The 22157-nt window shown below is 37.3% G+C and overlaps 1 protein-coding gene across 1 annotated transcript; it reads left to right on the top strand.

Moving 5' to 3' along the window:
* The first annotated feature begins 12455 nt into the window (after positions 1-12455).
* Positions 12456-17144, top strand: LOC137710692 (B-type cell cycle switch protein ccs52A-like). The gene is made up of 10 exons (XM_068449794.1): positions 12456-13099; positions 13211-13333; positions 13560-13664; positions 14548-14727; positions 14990-15052; positions 15148-15342; positions 15817-15918; positions 16010-16072; positions 16182-16250; positions 16678-17144. The coding sequence occupies exons 1-10, from the start codon at positions 12590-12592 to the stop codon at positions 16729-16731; spliced, it is 1464 nt and encodes a 487-aa protein (XP_068305895.1). The 5' UTR covers positions 12456-12589; the 3' UTR covers positions 16732-17144.
* The last annotated feature ends 5013 nt before the right edge of the window (positions 17145-22157 follow it).

Genomic DNA, 22157 nt, shown 5'->3' with positions numbered 1-22157 from the left:
CAAGCGTTTCGACGTTCTAACCACTCCAAAACTAGCCTAGGATCCTAGTAGAAACGTTTAGGACCCTTTTTGAGCTTTAAAATACTGTGAAAGATCCACGATCATGTTGGAGTAACAGGGTACCCCGCCGGAGCTCGCAAGTTCTCGAGTTCCCGACGTCTTTTCTTTGAACAACTAGTATGATTAGGTTCTTAGGCTTGCAAGGAATCCAAAGGTGGTCCTTAGAAGTTCGATCTGTGGTGTTTTGATGGTGTTTGAAGGTTGAAGGCTCGGTTGTACGGACAAAAAGAATTTTCAAGAAAAAGAGAGAGAAGGGAAGAAGGTTGCACATGTGTGTATGTGTGTCCAATAGAATTGGGCATTTTAAATTGTCCTAAGTCTTAATTGGGCTGCATGGCCAAGCTCATGCAATTTGGGTCCAACCCAATTTCCTCTCTTCCTTACTAATATTTCCACTATGAATCCAACTCAGCCACTAATTCACATCGAGACCCTCGTAACCTCTAATATCAATAATTTTTTTGTCAACGGGGCAATAATTTAAACCATATAAATACATTCACATCACAACGATCACGAGGGTAAAATCGTCATTTCCACGTATTCAAGGATAAAATATTTTTTTAATTTGGGATAGGTCGTCACAGGTACATTTTTCTTTTGTGTGTTATAATTGATTAATGATGCATTTTCCAGCAAAATTTTGACAAAAGAAAAGATTATTTGGTAAATTAGTATAAAACATGCTTACAACAGCAAACTTTTCTCAATTTATGAGCATAGCCTGCAGCCAGTGGGTACATTCAATCATGATCGAGGAGCGTATTCAAATGGGCACATTTGTACGCAATGTGTACATATTGTTTTGCTTATGGGTCCATTCCTTATCTACTCAATGATCAAGAATTTCAAATTAGTTGAACGAAAAAACCTTATTTGTTTACAATTTGGTTTTCTTTGAATATAGATGATGAAGATAAGAATTTTGAATTCAGGCAATTACTTTTGGCAATTGAGTGAGAAAAATAATTATCTTGAATTTTTTTTATTTTAACAAATAAAAAAAATTGACATGGATTGATACTAATAGGCTGAAATGTACAAAGTTAAAAGAATTTGATCAAAAATTGAAAAATAATAAGATTTCGATCAAAGAATATTAATAGCTAAAAACCGCATCCAAAATCTCTAAAAAATCAATTCTATTCCAACTCCCCATTTGAAATTTTGAGAAGCATTGTTCCTTTGGAGAGTATAACATAATATGTTATGTTATAAGTTGTTGGCTATTTTTTATGCTGCTTTAATCATCTTTAACAGTTTAACTGTTTCGTTCTGCACATGCAATACCACAATTTTTGCTCACCGTTTGTCGTTCTCGTACGCATGCATCATAAAGCAATCAATATTCTTAATATAAAAAATTAATCATACCAAAGAATTGTACATAAATATTTACCTTTAGCTTGTATGTAAATTCATACAATTTCCTATATAAGTAATTGAATTTCCTATACAAGTAATTGAACAATTCAAATCCTAAATTAAATTTTAATTCATGTGTGCCACTCTTTTATGCCAATTCATGCCCTTGAATACAAAGCATAAATGATCCTAAAACATAATTACATAAGTGTAACGTGGCTAATATATTAAAAATTAAATAAACATTTTAGACCACAACATATATAAACTTACAATCAAAACCCTTCATATAACAAACATTTTGTATACCTGTAATCTTAAGTGGCTTGATAAAGTCAAGAGGTTCTACATAAATTAACGATATATATAGTTTTTCTTGTGTGGTTGACCTTTTCATTTTAAGCTCTATCTTACATGTGATATGACTTAAGGCAATATTCGTATCATGTTAGGTCACCTCCAACCAAAAGAGCTAAATAGAGTCCTATCTAAAATTATAGCCCCCTAACAAATTATTTTTAAATGAACAATGTTAGGCCATACTAATATACTATCTCCAACCAAATGGGCTATAATAGCCCCCTCAATAATTTATTAGTTTTAAGTTTACGTTAAATTTATTGGTTAATTTAGTTAAATTATTGTTGAATTTGTTCAAATCAAGTCATTGAATTTGAATCAATTATTGCAACTAATGAGTTGGGTTCCGAAAAAGACTAAGAGGGGGCTACATTTGGCTAGCATTATCGTCCCTTGGCCAACTGATGCTCCTTTTGCCAAATAATAGTCTGGTAGGCTCCATAGAATTATAGCATAGCCATAGGTTGGATATGAGTTTTTTGACAAATCAGATCATTTTTTGACTTTTAGTCTTTAGCCTTCTCCATTAGAGATGACCTTACATGTAGTAAAGCGAGACTGATCCTCTTTATGCATTTGAGCTTCTGATAAGAGCATATTTATGCGACTTAGTTAGCCTGTTTTCTTGCATTTACATAGTTAGTTTCTATTTATTATAGTGATTTAAGCTATTTTCGTGTGTTTGTAGGTTCAATTGACAAAGTAGGCAAGAAAGTGCAATTTGGAGCATTTTAGAGCAATCTTGGGCTTGGAATGGATTGCACATGCATAGAGTAAGGTGGATGGACGAATTTGAAGATCAAGAGAGGCTAGTTATGTGTTTAATATCTGGAGAAACAAATTTGGAAGCATTGAAGATAAGGAATTAGCTACAAAGAAGGAACATTATCCAAACAGCCTTATCTTATCCAAACCTTATCCAATCTTATCTTATCTTATCCTATCCTAATCTTTTGCTACCTTAATTCCTGCTGCAAGGGGGACATCCAAATGACACTAGAACACCTAAATATCAAGTTTCTAGAAGCCCTATCCTTCTCCTACATTGGTGCCGCACCTATCCCTTTCTAGAAGCCTAAATCTATGTCGCATGGTCCCTTTAGTTTTTCTTCTAGAAGCCGTGTGTCCCTTATCCCTATTCTCTTTGGTTTCTGATTTCTAGATGGCCCTTTTCTTGTGGATTTGGAGTGTTTAATTCTTAATGTGTTTTAGCCCTATAAATACTACATTTTGCCGCATAAATCAAGCACCACCCTCTACCATTAAATCACCACACCATCCACCGCACCTCAAGAGCCTAAATTCAGAAAATCCCCATTGTGTCGCAGCAAGGAAGGAAGGAGGAACCACCTGGAGCCGTGCTTGCCATTCAAGACGTTGGATTGTTGGAGTGTTTCTAGGTGTATTCTATCTTAGTTTTCAATGTTTAAATTTAATTGTCTTTGTTTAATTGCGAAGATGAGGAACTAATTTCTATTTAGTTAGAGGTGAATTCAAAGCCATGAACATATATCTGATATGAATTGATTTCCTCCAGTTATTGTTTCTTGAATCATGAATGCGATTTACATATCTATTTGATTGATAACTTATTCTTGTATATTGATTAAGGAGGTCCACTTAGTTTGCATGCATGAATTTGATGCTAAAATATAAGGGAATTTCACCTAATCGTTATGAACTTATATTTATAAGTAGTGGAGGTTGCTAGTCACAATTGCGTTAAGTAAATCCATGGCAGAAGTATCATGCAGTTCATAGTTACAAATGCCTTGTCAATGCTTATGATTTTCACAAAGCTTAATGACATTTGATTGTATTTCTATTATGATGTTCATGTAGGGAACTATTGAAGAATTGACACACCCTGACCCGGAAAGTCCACAAGGACTCTGAATCGAGTTGTGCTAGCCGACACCTGGAAGGTGACGAAGCCATAGAATGTGATGATGTGTAAAGTGTGAATAAATTTAAACATAAAAGTGCCTATATACACAACTACGCGGTGAGCGGGTATGGACCCATTTCACACATGATACAGAGCATAAAACAAGTACAGTTAACAAAGATAATAATTATACCATCAATATATGCCACTGGAACTGGGAATGCCACATGTCCTCGTCGATATAGAACCATGCTACTAGAACCTGGAGGGGTGTAAAAATAGAAAGTGTGAGTGGTCAAAACAAAGATTTTTAAAATCATTTCCATTATCAAAGTTAGTAACCTCTCGCCGTAAAACTCGAAAATTTTCCAGCAAATCATACTACGTAGAAGTATGAGATCAAAAGTATACTAATAGTAAACTCAGAAGTATAATACTACTCAGCATCTCATTAGCAATATAAATAATCATGTGCTTAATAAACCATATTAGCACCCAAGATGAAGTCACCTATAGTGACCTGTACGACTTATTCATATCTCATCAATCATGGCTAGCATATAAGTCGGAGTCACCTATAGTGACATGTACGACTTATTCATATCTCATCAATCATGGCTAGCATATAAGTCGGAGTCACCTATAGTGACTTGTACGACTTATTCATATCTCAGTAATATGTCAGCCGGATCCACCTTTTGTGGCTTGTACGGTTGAACCCATAGTTCATCACATATCCCTGCACACGAGTCGGAACCACCTATAGTGGTCTGTATGACATGCTGGGTGTAAATAAATACGCTCAAGTGCTACGATCACGTGAAGGCTGTGCAAAGTATCGCAACTTACCTACGAGTTGGAACCACCTAATGTGGTATGTACGACAGGCTGGCACCTACCTTGGATTCAAGGTGAGCGTGTGGTGCAGGAAGTGAACGATCACATGAAGGCTAGGCCCTGGCCACAAGCGGGAGCAGTAACACCGGGGTGCAGGTTTATGAGCTCTAATATATCTCAGCACAATCGTACTCACTACCATCATTATCATCAAAGTGTACTTACCTAAATCTCACCTGAGCGTCCGCAGCGTCATTTGGCACTTCAAAGCGTTCACAATAATTAGATTCAGGTAATATACATATGAATATGTCATGATACAATCTAAACCAAAACATTTCATAGTGTTTCCAAATATATATAATAAACATAGTGTGAAATGCATAATCTGCAACGCCCCACTTCCAAACAACTTAGTTTTGGGAATAATTATCGGTGATAAGCTCAACTAGACACTAGTTTAATTAACTATCACTACTTACGTCTCCTTACTTCAATTTCTTGATTCTTCATACATTGATTTATAACCAACATTTAACCACCAAGACATAAGGTTAAATCTCATGTTTTTCACCAAATTCCTTCGCATTGCTCATTTTTCCAAACAAAACTTTTGTCTCGATTATTTAATCTCACTTATTGTATGGTTGCATCTAACGTCTCGTTAGACTGCCTACGTATCCTAAACAGGGACCAAGCCATTCGTAGTTCACAATAATTACTTCAAAGCATTCACAGTAATCATAAACAACAATCGATTTATAAACGTTTGTGGAATAATCAATCATATACACACACACACACACACACACACACGATAGAAAGGAAAAGACCCACTCACCTGAGCTCTGGGCTATGACTCCCTTGCACGCATATTGAGACATCACAAACCAATGTCGCATGTGGCCAAGGCCAGTTAGGCCAAAAAGAGCTTCAATTTTGTTAAAACCCATCGGAAACCCTATACTTGGGTGTGTTCGATTCGACCTCCAAACTTGCTCTGACGCCTTCACCACTATCTAGGGTTTGTTCCTGGGTTCCAAGGAAATGTTGTGGTAGTGATAATTGAAGGAGATTGATTCACAATTAATGAATCTCGAGTAATGTCTCATGGCACCCACCACCGGTTTTTAGAACAATTTACCATAAAATTCCTCCTAATCTTGGGTGAAAATGGAAGAAGGGAGGTCAAGGGATGATTTCCAGGTGGAGAATGGGTGAATTTTGTCGGATTACTTGGTGGAAATCACCCAAAATTAGAACCGGGTCGAAACCGGTTTTGGTCGTGGGTATGGGTGTGGCTAACGGGAAGAGGGAAATCCCCTCTCCTGATTGGATGTCCACCCCTTTCTCCTAATTGGTCATTTCCCCTTTTTGTCTGATTTGTCCACTCCTTCCTCCCTAATTTTCTAATTGGCTACACTTCCCACATGGTGGGATTTAATTTTCTTTTAAATCTAAAGTTTAGTGAAACAATTTCTAATGTCCGTTGTTATACCATTATAATCCGGACTCACAAACGGATTTCGCCTATGCGTCCGTAGCTTCAAAATCTAATCAGAAACATTAATTGTGACTTCGAATGGTCAACAGAACTCAAACACCCTCACCTCTAAGGGTATTTTCGTAGAATCACATATTAAAATTATTAAATCATCATTTTTAGGGACGGGCTGTTACAATCTACCCACCTTAAAAAATTTCGTCCTCAAAATTTGGGATCATTAATTATACATAAAATACTCCGAAAAATTTTTGTAAGAAATGTACACATAAGGAAGAAATCAAACTAGAGCGGTTGCATAAAAGAGAATGTAATTCTGTAGCGATCGAAGTGCAGTGATTCCTCTTTTATGCCTCCAAGCTCAAACTTTCCCTCTTCATCAGTATCATGCCAAAATATAATATTATTCACAGACACACTCATAGTATAACGTACTTCGAAAATAAGTATGTAATATCTTTGGGTCAAGCCCAAACAACAAATCACTAATTAAATAAGTAAATACAAATACTAATGTAGAATGACTTACTTGTTTACCTGCTTAACGAACCCAACGAATAAATTATTAATATTACGGTCTACAGTCCACAATATTGACAATTCACTGTTGTCCCGATAAGTAAGTGACTATTCCCAAGAGTGCAATAGTACCATCTTGCCCCTCATTGGGAAATACACATACACCCTTCGATCATGCTCATTTGCTACCTTCTTAGGTAACATTGTCAATAACATAAATTTTCTACATCACAATCTCAGTCAATCAAATATTTGTTCGCAATATTCTTCTGTAAATCACAAGCTGCACATACAATATTTATATTATGTTTAAAATGATACCATACTCATAAACAGTAATGTAACCATAGTTACCCATAATTCTAACAAAAGTAAGCGTTTAATAAATATGCATTGTGCATAAAATCTCTATACGCCAACTCCAATGATACCATAGTAAACCCAAAAGTGTAACAATGGTTACAATTGACTAAAATAGAGATAAGGATATACTGCAACCATGCTAATGGTGGGACGAATAAGATGCAACTCGTCCACTAAGGTCTGAGTAACTCATTTCAGACTATTCGTTAGTCTAGGGGTAGAAATACAATACTGAACAACTTCTAATACTCAAAACCCTCATACAGACTTCCAAAGGCTTGGAAGTGAAACATGTAACACAATAAAATATAAATACACCATGATGATAATCTTGTCGGGTTTCTGTTTGCCTGAATTTGTATAAAAGTCTAGGAGCAGTTTTCTCAAAAAGTTCTCATCCTCTGGACGCAATTAGAAAACTGTAGTTGTCCACGAAGTTTGAACTCTATATCCTCAATATCCCCCCAACATTATTCAAAAGCGAGGTGCATCTAAAGTGAGGGTTCATTTAAAACACATCAAAGGGAGCCTCGATTTTATTCCTTTCCTACCTCCACATTTGATCATGTCACAAAGAGAACTTCTAGATCACATTACTCGAAGAAGTTGACTACATCCCACTTCTATCTTAGTTGTCTTCACAAGTGTCTTGTTGTTGAAATTTCAACACCCATTTTAAGGAAATAACTATTGCCAATACTTTAAGTTTTAAAGCTAGAAGAATATTGTTTTCTACTTAAGTAAAACTACCACCAATCGAAATACCACATGAGCGTAACCTTGGTTCAGCATCAAAATTATTGACTTTCACATTCTCTACACATACAAAATATCTCGAATTGATAATGAATAATGATACTTCCCAACTTCCACTCATATAACAAAAAGATTATAATCATTCGAACCATTTCTTGATAGGTTAAAGGTAACTCCATATCGATACTCATAATTGCTGATTAAATTCTTCTACTACCACTATAAAAAACTTAGTCTGTTTCAAAAAAAATTGAGCGTATATAAGAAGTTCTAAGGTTGATAAAGATTTCGGACACGTTCTCCACCGAGAAATATCATTTGATTTCTAAGCAAAAATGATAAATATTAACTTCAAGGCATGGATAAAATAGCTCATTCCAAATGGTTCTTACTAACATCAATGTGAAAGTGGCGCATACACGCACCAAATCGATCTGTCATGAATTCCTCACTAACCGAGCGTGAAACCATGTCAAAAAGGTTAAAAGAAAATTCAAGAATTTGAGGGTCAAAATAAGTTCATGAAATCTAGAGTACAAGATATCCTGATTAAATATACAATTTCAATGTCTAAGTGATCCTCCTGAACAGTTTATCCATATCCAATTGATATGGGAAATAGGCCGGTGACTCTAAATCAACCCAATTGCCTTTAATACTAGGAGGTGAAGTTAAAGGTACGAACAAAGCTGATGCAGATTAATATTAAAAAGTCGAACGATTTCAAAAGTGATGAATTATGAAAAAAAACTGAACAATTCCAACTTTGTCCCAGGCCAAAAATAGAGAGGTAAAATTTAAGAATAATCTAACAAGATTTCTTGATGATTGAAAAGTAACGTCACAAAATATTGAGCTACCAGTGACCAAAAGAAATTTCCCAACCTGTTCTTTTGTCGAGAGTTACCACTTTAGCACCACATTGCTACAGGAGACATTTCCAAAGTCCTAACAAAAAGGGGACTTCGCAAGATTTCTATTAAGTGATATTCTAACAATACTACCAAGAAATCAAAACTAGCTGAGATTTCCAATCTCAAAAGGATCAATTCTAACAACGGAAGAATGATGATGGAATTATTTGGTAAAATCTCTAGTGATACACGATTATCAATACATTAACTTAGGCCATCAACTTGCCTCAAATCTACACCTTTCCCCCTCAAGGGAAATCTTCGTTATAATTCTAAGGACATTGCCAAAATGATCATCTAAAATGTCATGAAGACAACATAACTATCCAAAACGTAAGAAAAGTTAGCATATTTTTCCATATTCGACGAGGTGGCATGATTCGAACGTTAAACACAAGAACCACGAATGCTCACATCACTCGTGTGATAAACACAATACTGCCCCAACTTATGCTCTAATACCAAACTGACACACCCCGACCCAGAAAGTCCAATAAGACTTCGAATTGAGCTGTGCTGGCCAACACCTAGAAGGTGACGAAGCCATAGAATGTGATGATGTGTAAAGTGTGAATAAATTTAAACTTAAAAGTGCCTATATACACAACTACGCGGTGAACGGGTATGGATCCATTTCACACATGATACAGAGCATAAAACAAGTACAATGAACAAAGATAATAATTATACCATCAATATATGCCACCAGAACTAGGAGTGCCACATATCCACGTCGATACGGAACCATGCTACTAGAACCTAGAGGGGTGTAAAAATAGAAAGTGTGAGTGGTCGAAACAAAGATTTTCAAAATCATTTCCATTATCAAAAGTAGTAACCCTCACCGTAAAACTCGAATATTTTCCAGCAAATCATACTACGTAGAAGTATGAGATCAAAAGTATACTAATAGGAAACTCAGAAGTATAATACTACTCAGCATCTCATTAGCAATATAAATAATCATGTGCTTAATAAACCATATTAGCACACAAGCTGGAATCACCTATAGCGACCTGTACGACTTATTCATATCTCATCACATATCTCATCAATCATGGCTAGCATATTAGTCGGAGTCACCTATAGTGACATGTACGACTTATTCATCTCTCATCACATATCTCATCAATCATGGCTAGCATATAAGTCAGAGTCACCTATAGTGACCTGTACGACTGAACCCATAGCTCATCACATAACCCTGCACACGAGTCGGAACCACCTATAGTGGTCTGTAAGACATGCTGGGTGTAAATAAATACGCTCAAGTGCTACGATCACGTGAAGGCTATGCGAAGTATCGTAAGTCACCTACAAGTCGGAACCACCTAATATGGTATGTACGACAGGCTGGCATCTACCTTGGATTCAAGGTGAGCGTGTGGTGCAGGAAGTGAACGATCACGTGAAGGCTAGGCCCTGGCCACGGGCGGGAGCAGTAACACCGGGGTGCAAGATTATGAGCCCTAATATATCTCAGCACAATCGTACTCGCTACCATCATTATCATCAAAGTGTACTTACCTAAATCTTACCTGAGCGTCCGCAGCGTCATTTGGCACTTCAAAGAATTCACAATAATTAGATTCAGGTAATATACATATGAATATGCCATGATACAATATAAACCAAAATATTTCATAGTGTTTCCAAATATATATAATATAACATAGCGTGAAATGCATAATCTATAACGCCCCACTTCCAAACTATTTAGTTTTGGGAATAATTATCTGTGATAAGCTCAACTAGACACTAGTTTAATTAACTATCACTACTTACGTCTCCTTACTTCAATTTCTTGATTCTTCATACATTGATTTATAACCAACATTTAACCACCAAGACATAGGGTTAAATCTCATATTTTTCACCAAATTCCTTCGCATTGCTCATTTTCCCAAACAAAACTTTTGTTTCAATTATTTAATCTCATTTATTGTATGGCTGCATCTAACGTCTCGTTAGACTACCTATGTACCCTAAACAAGGATCAAGCCATTTGTAGTTCACAATAATTACTTCAAAGCATTCATAGTAATCATAAGCAACAATCGATTTATAAACGTTTGTGGAATTATCAATCATATATATATACACGATAGAAAGGAAAAGACCCACTCACCTGAGGTTCGCGCTATGACTCCCTAGCACACATATCGAGACATCACGAACCAATGTTGCCTGTGGCCAAGGCCAATTAGGCCAGGAAGAGCTTCAATTTTGTTAAAACCCATCGGAAACCCTATACTTGAGTGTGTTCGATTTGACCTCCAAACTTGCCCCAACGCCTCCACCATTGTCTGGGCTTTGTTCCTGGGTTCCAGGGAAGTATTGTGGTAGTGGTAATTGAAGGAGATTGATTCACAATTAGTGAATCCCGAGTAATGTCTCATGGCACCCACCGCCGGTTTTTAGAACAATTTACCACCAAATTCCTCCTAATCTTTGGTGAAAATGAAAGAAGGGAGGTCAAGGGATCATTTACAGGTGGAGAATGGGTGAATTTTTTCAGATTACTTGGTGGAAATCACCTGGAATTAGAATCAGGTCGAAATCGGTTTTGGTCGTGGGCATGGGTGTGGCTGACGGGAAGAGGGAAATCCCTTATCCTGATTGGATGTCCACCCCTTTCTCCTAATTGGTCATTTCCCCTTTTTGTCTAATTGGTCCACTCCTTCCTCCCTAATTTTCTAATTGGCTACACTTCCCGCATGGTGGGATTTAATTTTCTTTTAAATCTAAAGTTTAGTGAAACAATGTCTAATGTCCGTAGTTATACCGCTATAATCCGAACTCGCAAATAGACTTCGCCTATGCGTCTGTAACTTCAAAATCTAATCGGAAACATTAATTGTGACTTCGAATGGTCAACGGAAGTCAAACACCTTCACCTCAAAGGGTATTTTCGTAAAATCACGTATTAAAATTATAAAATTATCATTTTTAGGGATAGGCTGTTACAAGAATAATTTGGTTGCCGATGCATTGTCCATCCAATTCAATGAAATTAGGAAAATCTAAGAATTAATTTGTGCAGTTCACGATTAATTTGGGGCATTGTCATTCATGGTTTATAGGAATAATAACTGGAAATCGATTTATATGCATATATGTCATGTGTGGAGAAGAACCCTCCAGCTAGGCATTCACCCATTATTGCACCCCAATTTCGTGCAACTTAGTTTAAGTTTACAATCTGCTTGTTTTTACCTTAATTTCGTCCAAAATCCAATCCCTCTTTACATGGTTGTGTCTTTTAGTTAGAATCTGCCCAATTTTGTGTCTTTTAGTATTTTGAGTGAAGTTAAAGTTAGAATTCGTTCAAAGTAATCCCTAGTTTCTGGTTCGAGTCAGTTTCATTGTTTTGTGCTGTTTTAAGTCATTCTAGTTTGTTTTGAGTCATAAGAGTCTAGTTTTCTGTTATTAAGTCTAGTTTGGTGATTTAGAGTTTAAATTGAGTAGATTAGTATCTCTTTTAATCCCCGGCCAAAACGATCCTTACTTTCATATACTATAATCATAGGGTTTTAATTTAAATGTTAGAATTTTTCACATCAGCTTCCTGCAATTTTATTAGATTAAAGTAGATTATCAATTCTACAGGGAAGACAAACTTTCTTATTTCCAAATTCTAAGCATTATTTGAAATTTGGTCAAAACTCAATCCAATTTTGCCTTTAAAAAAAGAAAAAAAAAAAAAAAAAAAAAAAGTTGGTAAAAGTGCTTGAGCTTGAACAGTATGCAGAGCGAATAGGACTTACCAAAGCCTGTTACCAAACGCACCGCAATAACCCCCTTATGATTTTCCCGGGATAATTATCCCCTTTCTTACCTAGTTTTCCCGGGAAAATTACCAGAACGCATCAACCCCTTCTCTCTCCTCCCCTTCCTCTCTCTCTCTCTCTCTCTCTCTCTCTCTCTCTCTCTCTCTCTCTTTTCCTGTCTCTCCATCTTCATCCCAAATACTTCTCTCTCAGACAGAGAGACAACAAACACACACCCACACACTGATCCTCTATGGACGATCCCACGGCGCCACCGAGAACCCCATCGTCGTCTTCCTCCCAGCTCAATACGCCTCCAACACTGCTCCGCACTCCTCAGGCCCTTCGATCGCTAACCCCATCTCGGCACATCGACCGCCTGATCAACTTCAACCACCACCAATCGCCGTCCAGGACCATCTACTCCGATAGGTTCATCCCCAGTAGATCCGGCTCCAACTTCCCCCTCTTCGACATCTCCAATACTCCATCCGAGGGCCGCGATGACTCGTCGAGCGCCTACGGCACTCTCCTACGCGCTGCCCTCTTTGGCCCTGACTCCGGTGGCGTCGTCCCTCCGGCGACGCCTGAGAAAAGGAGCGCGATTCAGATGAACCCGCCTAGTCCCAACATCTTCCGGTTCAAGACCGAGACTCGCCGATCAATGCACTCGCTTTCCCCTTTTGGGTTCGACGATGTGGTCACCGGGGTTCACCATGGCCCGGTCAAGGCTCCTCGGAAGGTCCCTCGGTCGCCTTACAAGGTGAATTTTATCAATTTCTGATCTTTTGCCGATTTGAGTTTGGTTGGATTTTGAATTTTGTGATTTTTATTTTTTATTTTTGGTTTTATGGAAGTTTTGTTTCTTGTTCAGGTTTTGGATGCACCTGCTTTGCAAGATGATTTCTATCTGAATCTTGTCGACTGGTCTTCGCACAATGTGCTTGCCGTTGGGTTGGGAAATTGTGTTTATTTATGGAATGCTTGTAGTAGCAAGGTGAGCTCTTGCTTTACTTTGCTTATCCTTCTAATTTTAACTTTGTTGTTATAATTTGAGGCAAACTGTATGTTTTTCGATGTCACAAGTCACGTATGATTGTAACTGTTTTCGATCGTGTCATGTGTGTTTTTCTTGGTGTATTTATGAAATTGATCACTTTGAGTCTGTGCCAATGTGATTTTTTTTTTTTTTTTTTTACTTTATGATTGGATGTTACTTGCAGGTAACTAAGTTATGTGACTTGGGGATTGATGATAGTGTCTGTTCCGTTGGCTGGGCTCAACGTGGAACTCATCTTGCGGTTGGAACTAGCAATGGAAAAGTCCAAGTAAGAGATACTGGTACCTGATCGCATCTGATAGACACGTTGCATTCTTAGATTTGAAATTTAGATGTTATTTTTATATTTCTGATATTGCAAAGTGGAATTACAAGTGGAGTTGCAACAACATTCACAATCTAGGTGTTTGAGCAACAAGTTTGTGACTTTAATACTGTGAAGATGATCTCGTCAAACAACATAATGCTTGAAATACTTATATGAACCGCAGAAGTCGTGGAAAAGTTTTGTAATTAGAATGTAGACTAACTAAGGCAAGTAACAAGGTCCTGTCTAGCTGCATATTCCTGTCTGGTCTGTGGTGCAGACAGTCCCACCAACACATCATATCAAATGTTGATGGGGCAAAATTAGACATTATCTATTACTCGTTCTAGATTCCCCAAGTATTGTTTTGCTTACCAGATTCCCTACGTGGCTTTCGATAGGAATAGGAATAGGTTAATTGAAACCTCCATGCCCTGCTCATTACATTGTGAGTCTGTCTGTGTTTTGGTAATGCGACTCTGAACACAATCATCTGGTTTTGTGACTTCCGTTAGTTTGATAGGTTGCACAATTATTCAAACATGAATAAAATTTTGACTGGTGATCTGTAACATGCCCTCTGTGTCCAGCCTTGGTTAGAACCAGATCACAGTGTATACGATAATCAGGTTAGGATTGTAACTTATGTTAAAATTGGATATTCAACGCAGTTTCATGGGAGCAGTTTATGGGCTCATTTTTGTGCAGTATTATAACAGGAATTTCATATCTACCACCATTTGTCTGATTATTTTCATTTGAGTTTTACTGTTAGACATGTGACATTTGTATTGTATATATGCTGCTGAATAATTGGTTGATGCACTTGTTATCTACTGTGTAGATATGGGATGCATCACGCTGTAGGAGGGTAAGAACTATGGAGGGCCATCGACTACGCATTGGGGCCTTAGCCTGGAGTTCATCTATGCTGTCTTCTGGTAGCCGGGACAAGACTATTCTTCAACGTGATATTCGTGCTCAGGAAGATTTTGTTAGCAAACTTTCCGGACACAAGTCAGAGGTCAGAATCTTATAGTTCATGTTAAATTTGATTGAACTTCTTGGTTCTACAAGAAACTGATGGTTTTAAAATTTTGGATTTCCACTGTACTTTCAGATACAACTTTCAATGTTAATCATTCTAATCCTTTGTTCTTCTAATTTGTACTTCGTGTAACATGCCGTTTGTCTTTTGTCATGTTATGGTCCATGTATCTTGCATACCATTTTTTTTTTTTCATTTTCATATTTCTCACCCTGAAGATCATATGATTGTCCTTTAGGTTTGCGGACTGAAGTGGTCTTATGATAACCGTGAGCTGGCATCTGGCGGGAATGATAATAGGGTATGTTGTGGAAATTTTTCTTTCAGTCCGACTTATGTTTTGTGCATTCTAATTTGGTCATGCTACCTATTCATAACCAATAATGTGCTATACAGCTTTTTGTTTGGAATCAACATTCAACTCAACCGGTGCTCAAATACTGTGAGCATACTGCAGCTGTGAAAGCTATTGCATGGTCTCCCCATCTTCATGGGCTTCTTGCGTCTGGGGGAGGAACTGCAGACCGTTGTATTCGCTTCTGGAATACAACCACCAACTCGCATTTGAGTTGCATGGACACTGGGAGTCAGGTGAACAGCTTGTTGCTTATTTGAACATGCATGCAATTAGGAAGCTTTTCCCGATGAGGAATATTTAGAGAACCTGGACTGATTGCAGTGAAATTCAATATTTCAATAGTTATAAACCCTGTTGTTGTTTCTTAACATAGTTCTTTTTCTAGTGAGTTTCGCCAATATAAAGTGATGGAAATTGGCAATTTTTTTTTTTTTTTTTTTACAGTTCACCTTTTCCATGTGATAATAAGGGGAGGAAACAGGGGTTAAAACATTCGCAACTTGAATCCAGTTACTTTTGTTGTGTATCTCATATAGGGGCTAAATCAAAAGAAAAACTAATTCACCTGGAAAAAAATTTGGGTTCATCTCATTTGTGATGATATTGATATATTCAGTTCATAGACATGAATTTAGTTGGTGACTGAAATCCCTCCCTATTTCTGATAACAATGCTAGGCTGTACTTATATCCATTCTATATCTGCAGGTATGCAATCTTGTGTGGTCGAAAAATGTCAATGAACTAGTCAGCACCCATGGGTACTCCCAAAATCAGATAATAGTTTGGAGATATCCCACCATGTCAAAGGTAAAAAAAAGTCTTGTCAATTCCCTGTGGTCGTAACCAATAAACGTCATTATTTTCTTTGCTAATTTTTCATCTTCTTCTGCTGATATAGCTTGCAACTCTTACGGGCCATTCATACAGAGTTCTTTATCTTGCCATCTCGCCTGATGGACAGGTTCTTACCCAATTCCTTCTGAATTTACTTACCCCTTTTTTATGGTTGTGCAAATTACTTTTCATTCCTTTAGGCATATTTTGATCTGTCATATTGATTATTGTTTCAGACAATTGTCACTGGAGCAGGAGATGAAACACTAAGATTTTGGAACGTGTTTCCTTCCCCTAAGTCCCAGGTAAAAGACTCAGTACTTGATTGGAATGTTTAACGCAAACGATTTGGTTAATAGCTCTTCCTTAATTGTTATCAGACTAGGTTATAAAGGATACATAATTGATTATGCTTCCTTAAGAACTCCTTTTCTGTCGTTGTAAAGTCCACATTTTATTTTAGTTCGTAGGAGTTGCTCACCAGTAAGATCATTAGAGAAAAACAAGGGTAGTTTAGTAGCATTGATTATTTTCCTTCCCTGACATCGCTTAACAATTGTGTTCTATATCCTTATAATCACGTTATCTTACGTTATATATTGTGAAGTGAAATTGGTTGAACCAAAGACTAAATTGCATCTAGCTGTTCCCTTTCATACCCTTTACCCTTGAATCTATTTCGGGCTGAAGAGGAATACAACTCATGTCATATGAATGAAACCGTTATTGCAGAACACAGAAAGTGAAATTGGAGCATCATCTCTTGGAAGAACGGTTATCCGGTGACCTTGTACATGACGTCAATATACTGACTTGGCAACCTTCACAGTTGCTCTGACCGCCTGAGGATGGGAACATCAGGACGATGTCATTCCTTTTTGACATGATATCACAGACGAGCATAGATTATGCCGGGACCTCAAAAGGCTAAGACGAGAGATGAAGTGATGGGTTTGGTCGGGTTTCGATTTTTACTCTCGTTTCCCACATAAGTAGTCTACTATATATAATGTATGGAAGGGGGGTTGTGATCAATTATGCTCACCTTCTCGGTGCGCCCGTACTTTGTGTATTTAAAGAGGAGGATACGCTGGGAGATAAGTTGGGTTATTGTGGTGTAAGTTTACTTCACATTCTTTGTAAATGGATCGCAATTTTGTTTTCACATTTTAGTTGAAAATTAGGTGATTTGATTTTGCGACTCTAGTTCGTGTCATCGCGTTCACACGTGCGAAATCCTTGGACGAACATTGAATTTTGTTATATTAGATGTTAGATTAGCCACCGACAAGGTTTGAACTTCCGTCATCATGCAAGGGCTCACAAATAGAGCTGCCTTAAACCAATGGACCATTAACCATATAATTCACAATGTTTGACAATTCAGAACCTTCTCCTTTGTTAGGATTAACACCCTTCCGATCTGTGGCTATAGATTGAATCGCCACCAAGTGATTCGTAACGACAGCATGTGCAACTTCGTGAAAGGTGAGATGCAGATTTGAATGTTTAACGCAATTTTGTTTATAATATTTTGTGATATTTTGTTTACAGAATTTAAACTACTCTAGAATTGGTAGATTAATTTTACAAGAGAACTTTTAATTCTAAAATTGTTATTTCATTGATCATCACAAACAAATATAGACGTGCCACCAAACAAACTAGAGTAAATCTCTAAACGGCTACTACCTGCATGAACTTACAAATGCTGCCAATACAGATCTATCACAAAACCGATAGACTCAACAAACCTATACCTGCAAACACACCAATCTTCGCTAAAGTGTGAAGCCATATAAAGTCATTACAGAGGAGCGTGATCACATAAAGTCATCGTTGAAAGACAAGATTGCATAACTCATCCATCAAAGGTGAAGGCCACGTCCAATTACTGCACAAGCGGGACTACAACACTTGCTAGGCAAAACAACAAAAAAAACTACACTACTTCGGGAATGGAACCACTGCTTGGCTCATCTTTGTGGAAGATTAAGACACTCCAGCCAAGGCAGAGCCGCCAAATCTGATCGCACAAGGCGGCGCAACCACAAATTGAATGTAATTAAAGGGTCTTCTTTGTACTTGAAATTAAGGTTCCAAACGACGGTACATGAAATTACATATTTTTTCAAAAATTTATATATAGGTTTTTTTTTCAATTTAATCTTAAAATGTCTGAAAAACACTCTATTTAGGTTACTTCAACTACACTGAATTAAAGGATTTGATTCGAGAACAAAAACCGAAAGAGAATTGAAAAGTTCACACAACCACCCTTTCAGTCTAAATTCTTCCACCAAATTTCTTGGTTTCTCACAACCGTTAACAACAAAAATAAGTTCTAACTTCTAAGTTTTTTGATTTGGAAGACAAAAGTTCCAAATTTTAAGAGGAAGAGAAGAGAACGAGTAGGAGCAGGAGGAAAAGTTTCTGAAGTCGAAGAAAAAAAAAAGGTCACAAGAGGTTAATACTACATAACATTAAGGGCTACATGTGATTTAGCCGTTAGATTTGAGTTCTACGACTATTAAATTTTTCATTTTCTGTCTCAAACATTCAGTTTGTGTATCTTTTCTTTTTTAGTCTCAAATGTTCATTTTCCGTACCACTCAGTTCTACGTTCCGTTGAAGCAAATTGCAAAAATAAAGAATAGTGTAGGTTTTTTTATTAGCACCTTACATATTGTTGAATACATCCCACTTAAAAATGTATTATTAAGGGCTGGTATACCTTACTATGAAATGACTGTTTGAGCCTTGCTATTAAGAAAGAAAATTATTTTTAAAAAACACCGCGAATTATTTTCAAAACATGGATTCTAAGATTTTCTTGTCCCAGCTCTCAAGGCCACTACCCTTTCATTGTAGAACAAATTCCTAACCACTAAATTACAAGCTTGTTGAATCAACTTTTGTAAGTTTCACATGACAAACGCCGACGACCAAAACAATAGGTACTTATCTCATAATAAATCAAAGTCGCCAAAACCTAGCAACTATGTTCTTTCTAATTGAGCGGTCACAGTTAAGCTACGTCAATATCTTATATTAATTTTTTATAGTAAGAGAAAGACAAAATAAAAGAATGTGAGAAGAGATGATGGAAAGAGGAGGTGAGAGAATTCTAATCTATATATTTAAATGTGTAGCTAGTTTACAAAAGTGATCAATTAGCACGGGAGCTTGGAAGTGGGTTTGAACCTTGCATCTGACTTCTTTTAACTTTTTTTAATTCTTTAATTAAAGGGTAAACTGCCATTTGACCCTTTCAATTATTACTCCAGTTGAAATTGACCCCCTAAACAATTTTTTTGGTAAATTAACCCTTTGTTCGTAGATTCCATCTATTATTTGGTCAAATTCAAAGGAAAATTAGTGTTTCCTTCATTCATTCTTACTTGTCAATTATAACCACCAATAAACTTATGACAATTGAAAACAAAATAATGTGTAATGACAATGTGAGATGGTCCGTTATGTAAATGTTTGGTTTTTTTTTTTTTTTTAATGTTTTCTCATTATGCCATATGTTTTTGAATTATTCTGTGTCCATATGTCAAAATTTTATTGGTGGTTATAGTTGACAAGTAACAATTAATGATAAAATGACTAATTTGCCCTTTGACATAATTGATTCCGCAGTCTAACCGCAAGGGGTTAATTGACTGATTTTAAATAGTTTAAGGGATCAATTTCAACTAGAGTGATAGTTCAGAGGTCAACCCGCAATTTACCCTTAATTAAATCCATGAATTTTCACAATAAAATGACACAAATTCGAACCCTTGGCCTGTTAAAATTAAGGGAAAACACGAATACACCACACCATCAGTTGGTTGTATGAAAATCTTAGTCCTATCACATTTATAGTACAAGTGAAATGAAACTACATTCTTAGCATTATTACTTTCCCACAGACCCTTGAAATCTCAAGGCCGGTCTTAGAGACACACGAATTTTCTGATCAAAAACCTCCAGTTTAGACTCATCCATGCGTACCGAACCTTGATTACCTCATGCAAAGTCTGTAAACGCCTAAACTAGGAGAAAAATTTGTGTGGGCTTGGCTTGCCACTGGACAATGTTGAGTGACACTACCATCCACTCAAAACATGCCACTTAATAAGCATTATCTACAATAGTTGTTATAAATTTATATTTAATTTTTTCTTAATAAAATTTTCTACTAAATTACTACACCTCTCATTTTTTTTTCCTCAATTCCTCCTCTCATTTTTCTTGTCAGATTTTCTTCTCAGCTGCATATTGTCTTTTCTCTTCCCCTTGCTTTTCTTCGCAAAAATCTGAAAAAATAAGAATCCACCTTCTCTAACTTTTCATATCATGAAACTAGAAAGCAACTGTGACAACCCGTCTCGGATTTTTCGTACTATAGGGGTGAAATGACGGTTTTGCCCCCAGTGATTTTGTTTCGTTGTATGGACTTTTTGGGGTTTTGGTTGGCTGATTTTGGACCACACACACACACCCACACTCATTCCTATTCTCTACCCTGTCCTGTATCTGTCTCTCTCTCCCTTTCTTTCCTTCCTTGTACGGACAAGAACCAAAGTGCTCGAAAACATTACGGATCGTGGAAGAAAATTGTACCTTGGTGTTCGTGAGCTTCATACGAGTTCAACCATACCCATTTTAGGTAAGGAAACCCTTGTTTTCATGTCGAACTCGAGATCCCCGATTTGGTGCACTGTTCATGCACACGTAAATTCATGTGTTTTTGGGAATTTCAAGCTTCTAGGAAGCTTGGTGAGGTCCTTAGGAGTCTTGAGGTGGTTCGTTTGAAGGTTTTGGACGTCGAGATCATGAGTTGCAGGTTTGGCCAGATTTGGTGGAGTTTTTCCGACGAGATTCCGTTGGTTTTAGTGCCTGAAAGTGGTAAGGATTTGTTCCTCTAGTTGTAAGCTTCATTTTGGTACCAATTTTGTGAAATTTGGGTGAAAAACAAGTGAGATATGATGTTTGGAAAATTTCTCGGTTTTCCGACGACGGCAACGGCACCGGAGGTTGGCCGGAGAAGACAACGGAATATTCCTAACGGCGTTAGGTTAACTTTAACAGAATCTGTCAAACTTAACGGAATATTCCTGACGGTGTTAACTGACGCCGTCAGTATGCCAGGCACAAGCCTTGGCCGGCGCGTGCGGCGTCGGAAAATTATTTTTAAAATATGGGGATGTTCATGAGGTTAAGGAGATCACGTTGGTGTATTCATACACCCCATTTGAGCATTGTATGAGAAGTTTTTACCTAGTTTGGGTTATGTGCATTAAATTAATGTTTTTATAGTTGTTTCGCATATAGTGAGACCTATCCCGAGGACAAGCGCAGTCACTGGAGGCAAGGGGGTTACGACCCTTCTACATACCAGTGAGTGGGCTTTTGGTTTTCCGTATATACCTATATACTTGTGATTTTTCCAGAAAACGAAATGAAACGTTTATATGTTTTAAATGCCATGCATTGCGTTTGCCTATTTAATTATGCATTAGTAGTTTCATATATGTATGTTTGGTGTTACGGACGCACAAGTAAGTGCTAGGTAAGTTATGGTTTATGTTTGTGATTAGTAGTGATGTATAATGCGTAGAGAGCTCATAACCTGCACCCCCGATATTAGTGTTCCCGCCCAGAGTAGGGCATAGTCCTTCACGTGATGTTCACCTTCCGCACCATACGCTCATCTTGGATCCAAGTTAGGTGCACAGTCCTGTCATACAGACCACTTTAGGTGGTTCCGACTCGTAGGTGACCCGCGATTATTCGCCCAGTCTTCACGTGATCGTAGCACTTGAACGTACTTATTTTATACCCAATCCTGTCATACAGACCACTTTAGGTGGTTCTGACTCGTGTGCAGGTATAGTTAGTGAGTTGTGGATTTGAGTTTTAGATTCAGCCGTACAGGTCACGTTAGGTGACTCCGGTTGACAGATTAAATGGCATTGATTATCAATAACTGAGTACTTGCATTTTATTTAGAGGCATCAACATGGCATATTTATGAGCATGATTTATTTATGGGTATATTCTATTTTCTGGGAAATTAAACAGGTTTTACGGCGAGGGGTTAGAACTTTTGTTATTGAAATGAATTTGGAAAGCTTTTTTTTTGCCCACTCACGCTTTCTGTTTTGCGCCCCTCTAGGTTCTAGTTTGGATAGCTCTGTTGGTGGCTCTCGAGGGTTTCA

Source organism: Pyrus communis, chromosome 12 (genome assembly GCF_963583255.1).
Source record: "Pyrus communis chromosome 12, drPyrComm1.1, whole genome shotgun sequence".
Classification (NCBI taxonomy): Eukaryota; Viridiplantae; Streptophyta; class Magnoliopsida; order Rosales; family Rosaceae; genus Pyrus; species Pyrus communis.
This window is presented reverse-complemented; position numbering and strand designations above follow the sequence as displayed.

Bases quoted from the DNA above. Each gene is read 5' to 3' on its own strand.
- LOC137710692 (XM_068449794.1), top strand. From the start codon at position 12,590: ATGGACGATCCCACGGCGCCACCGAGAACCCCATCGTCGTCTTCCTCC. The intron at 15,053-15,147 runs GTATGTTGTGGA...TGTGCTATACAG, and splicing joins CTGGCGGGAATGATAATAGG to CTTTTTGTTTGGAATCAACA. The intron at 15,919-16,009 runs GTAAAAAAAAGT...CTGCTGATATAG, and splicing joins GATATCCCACCATGTCAAAG to CTTGCAACTCTTACGGGCCA.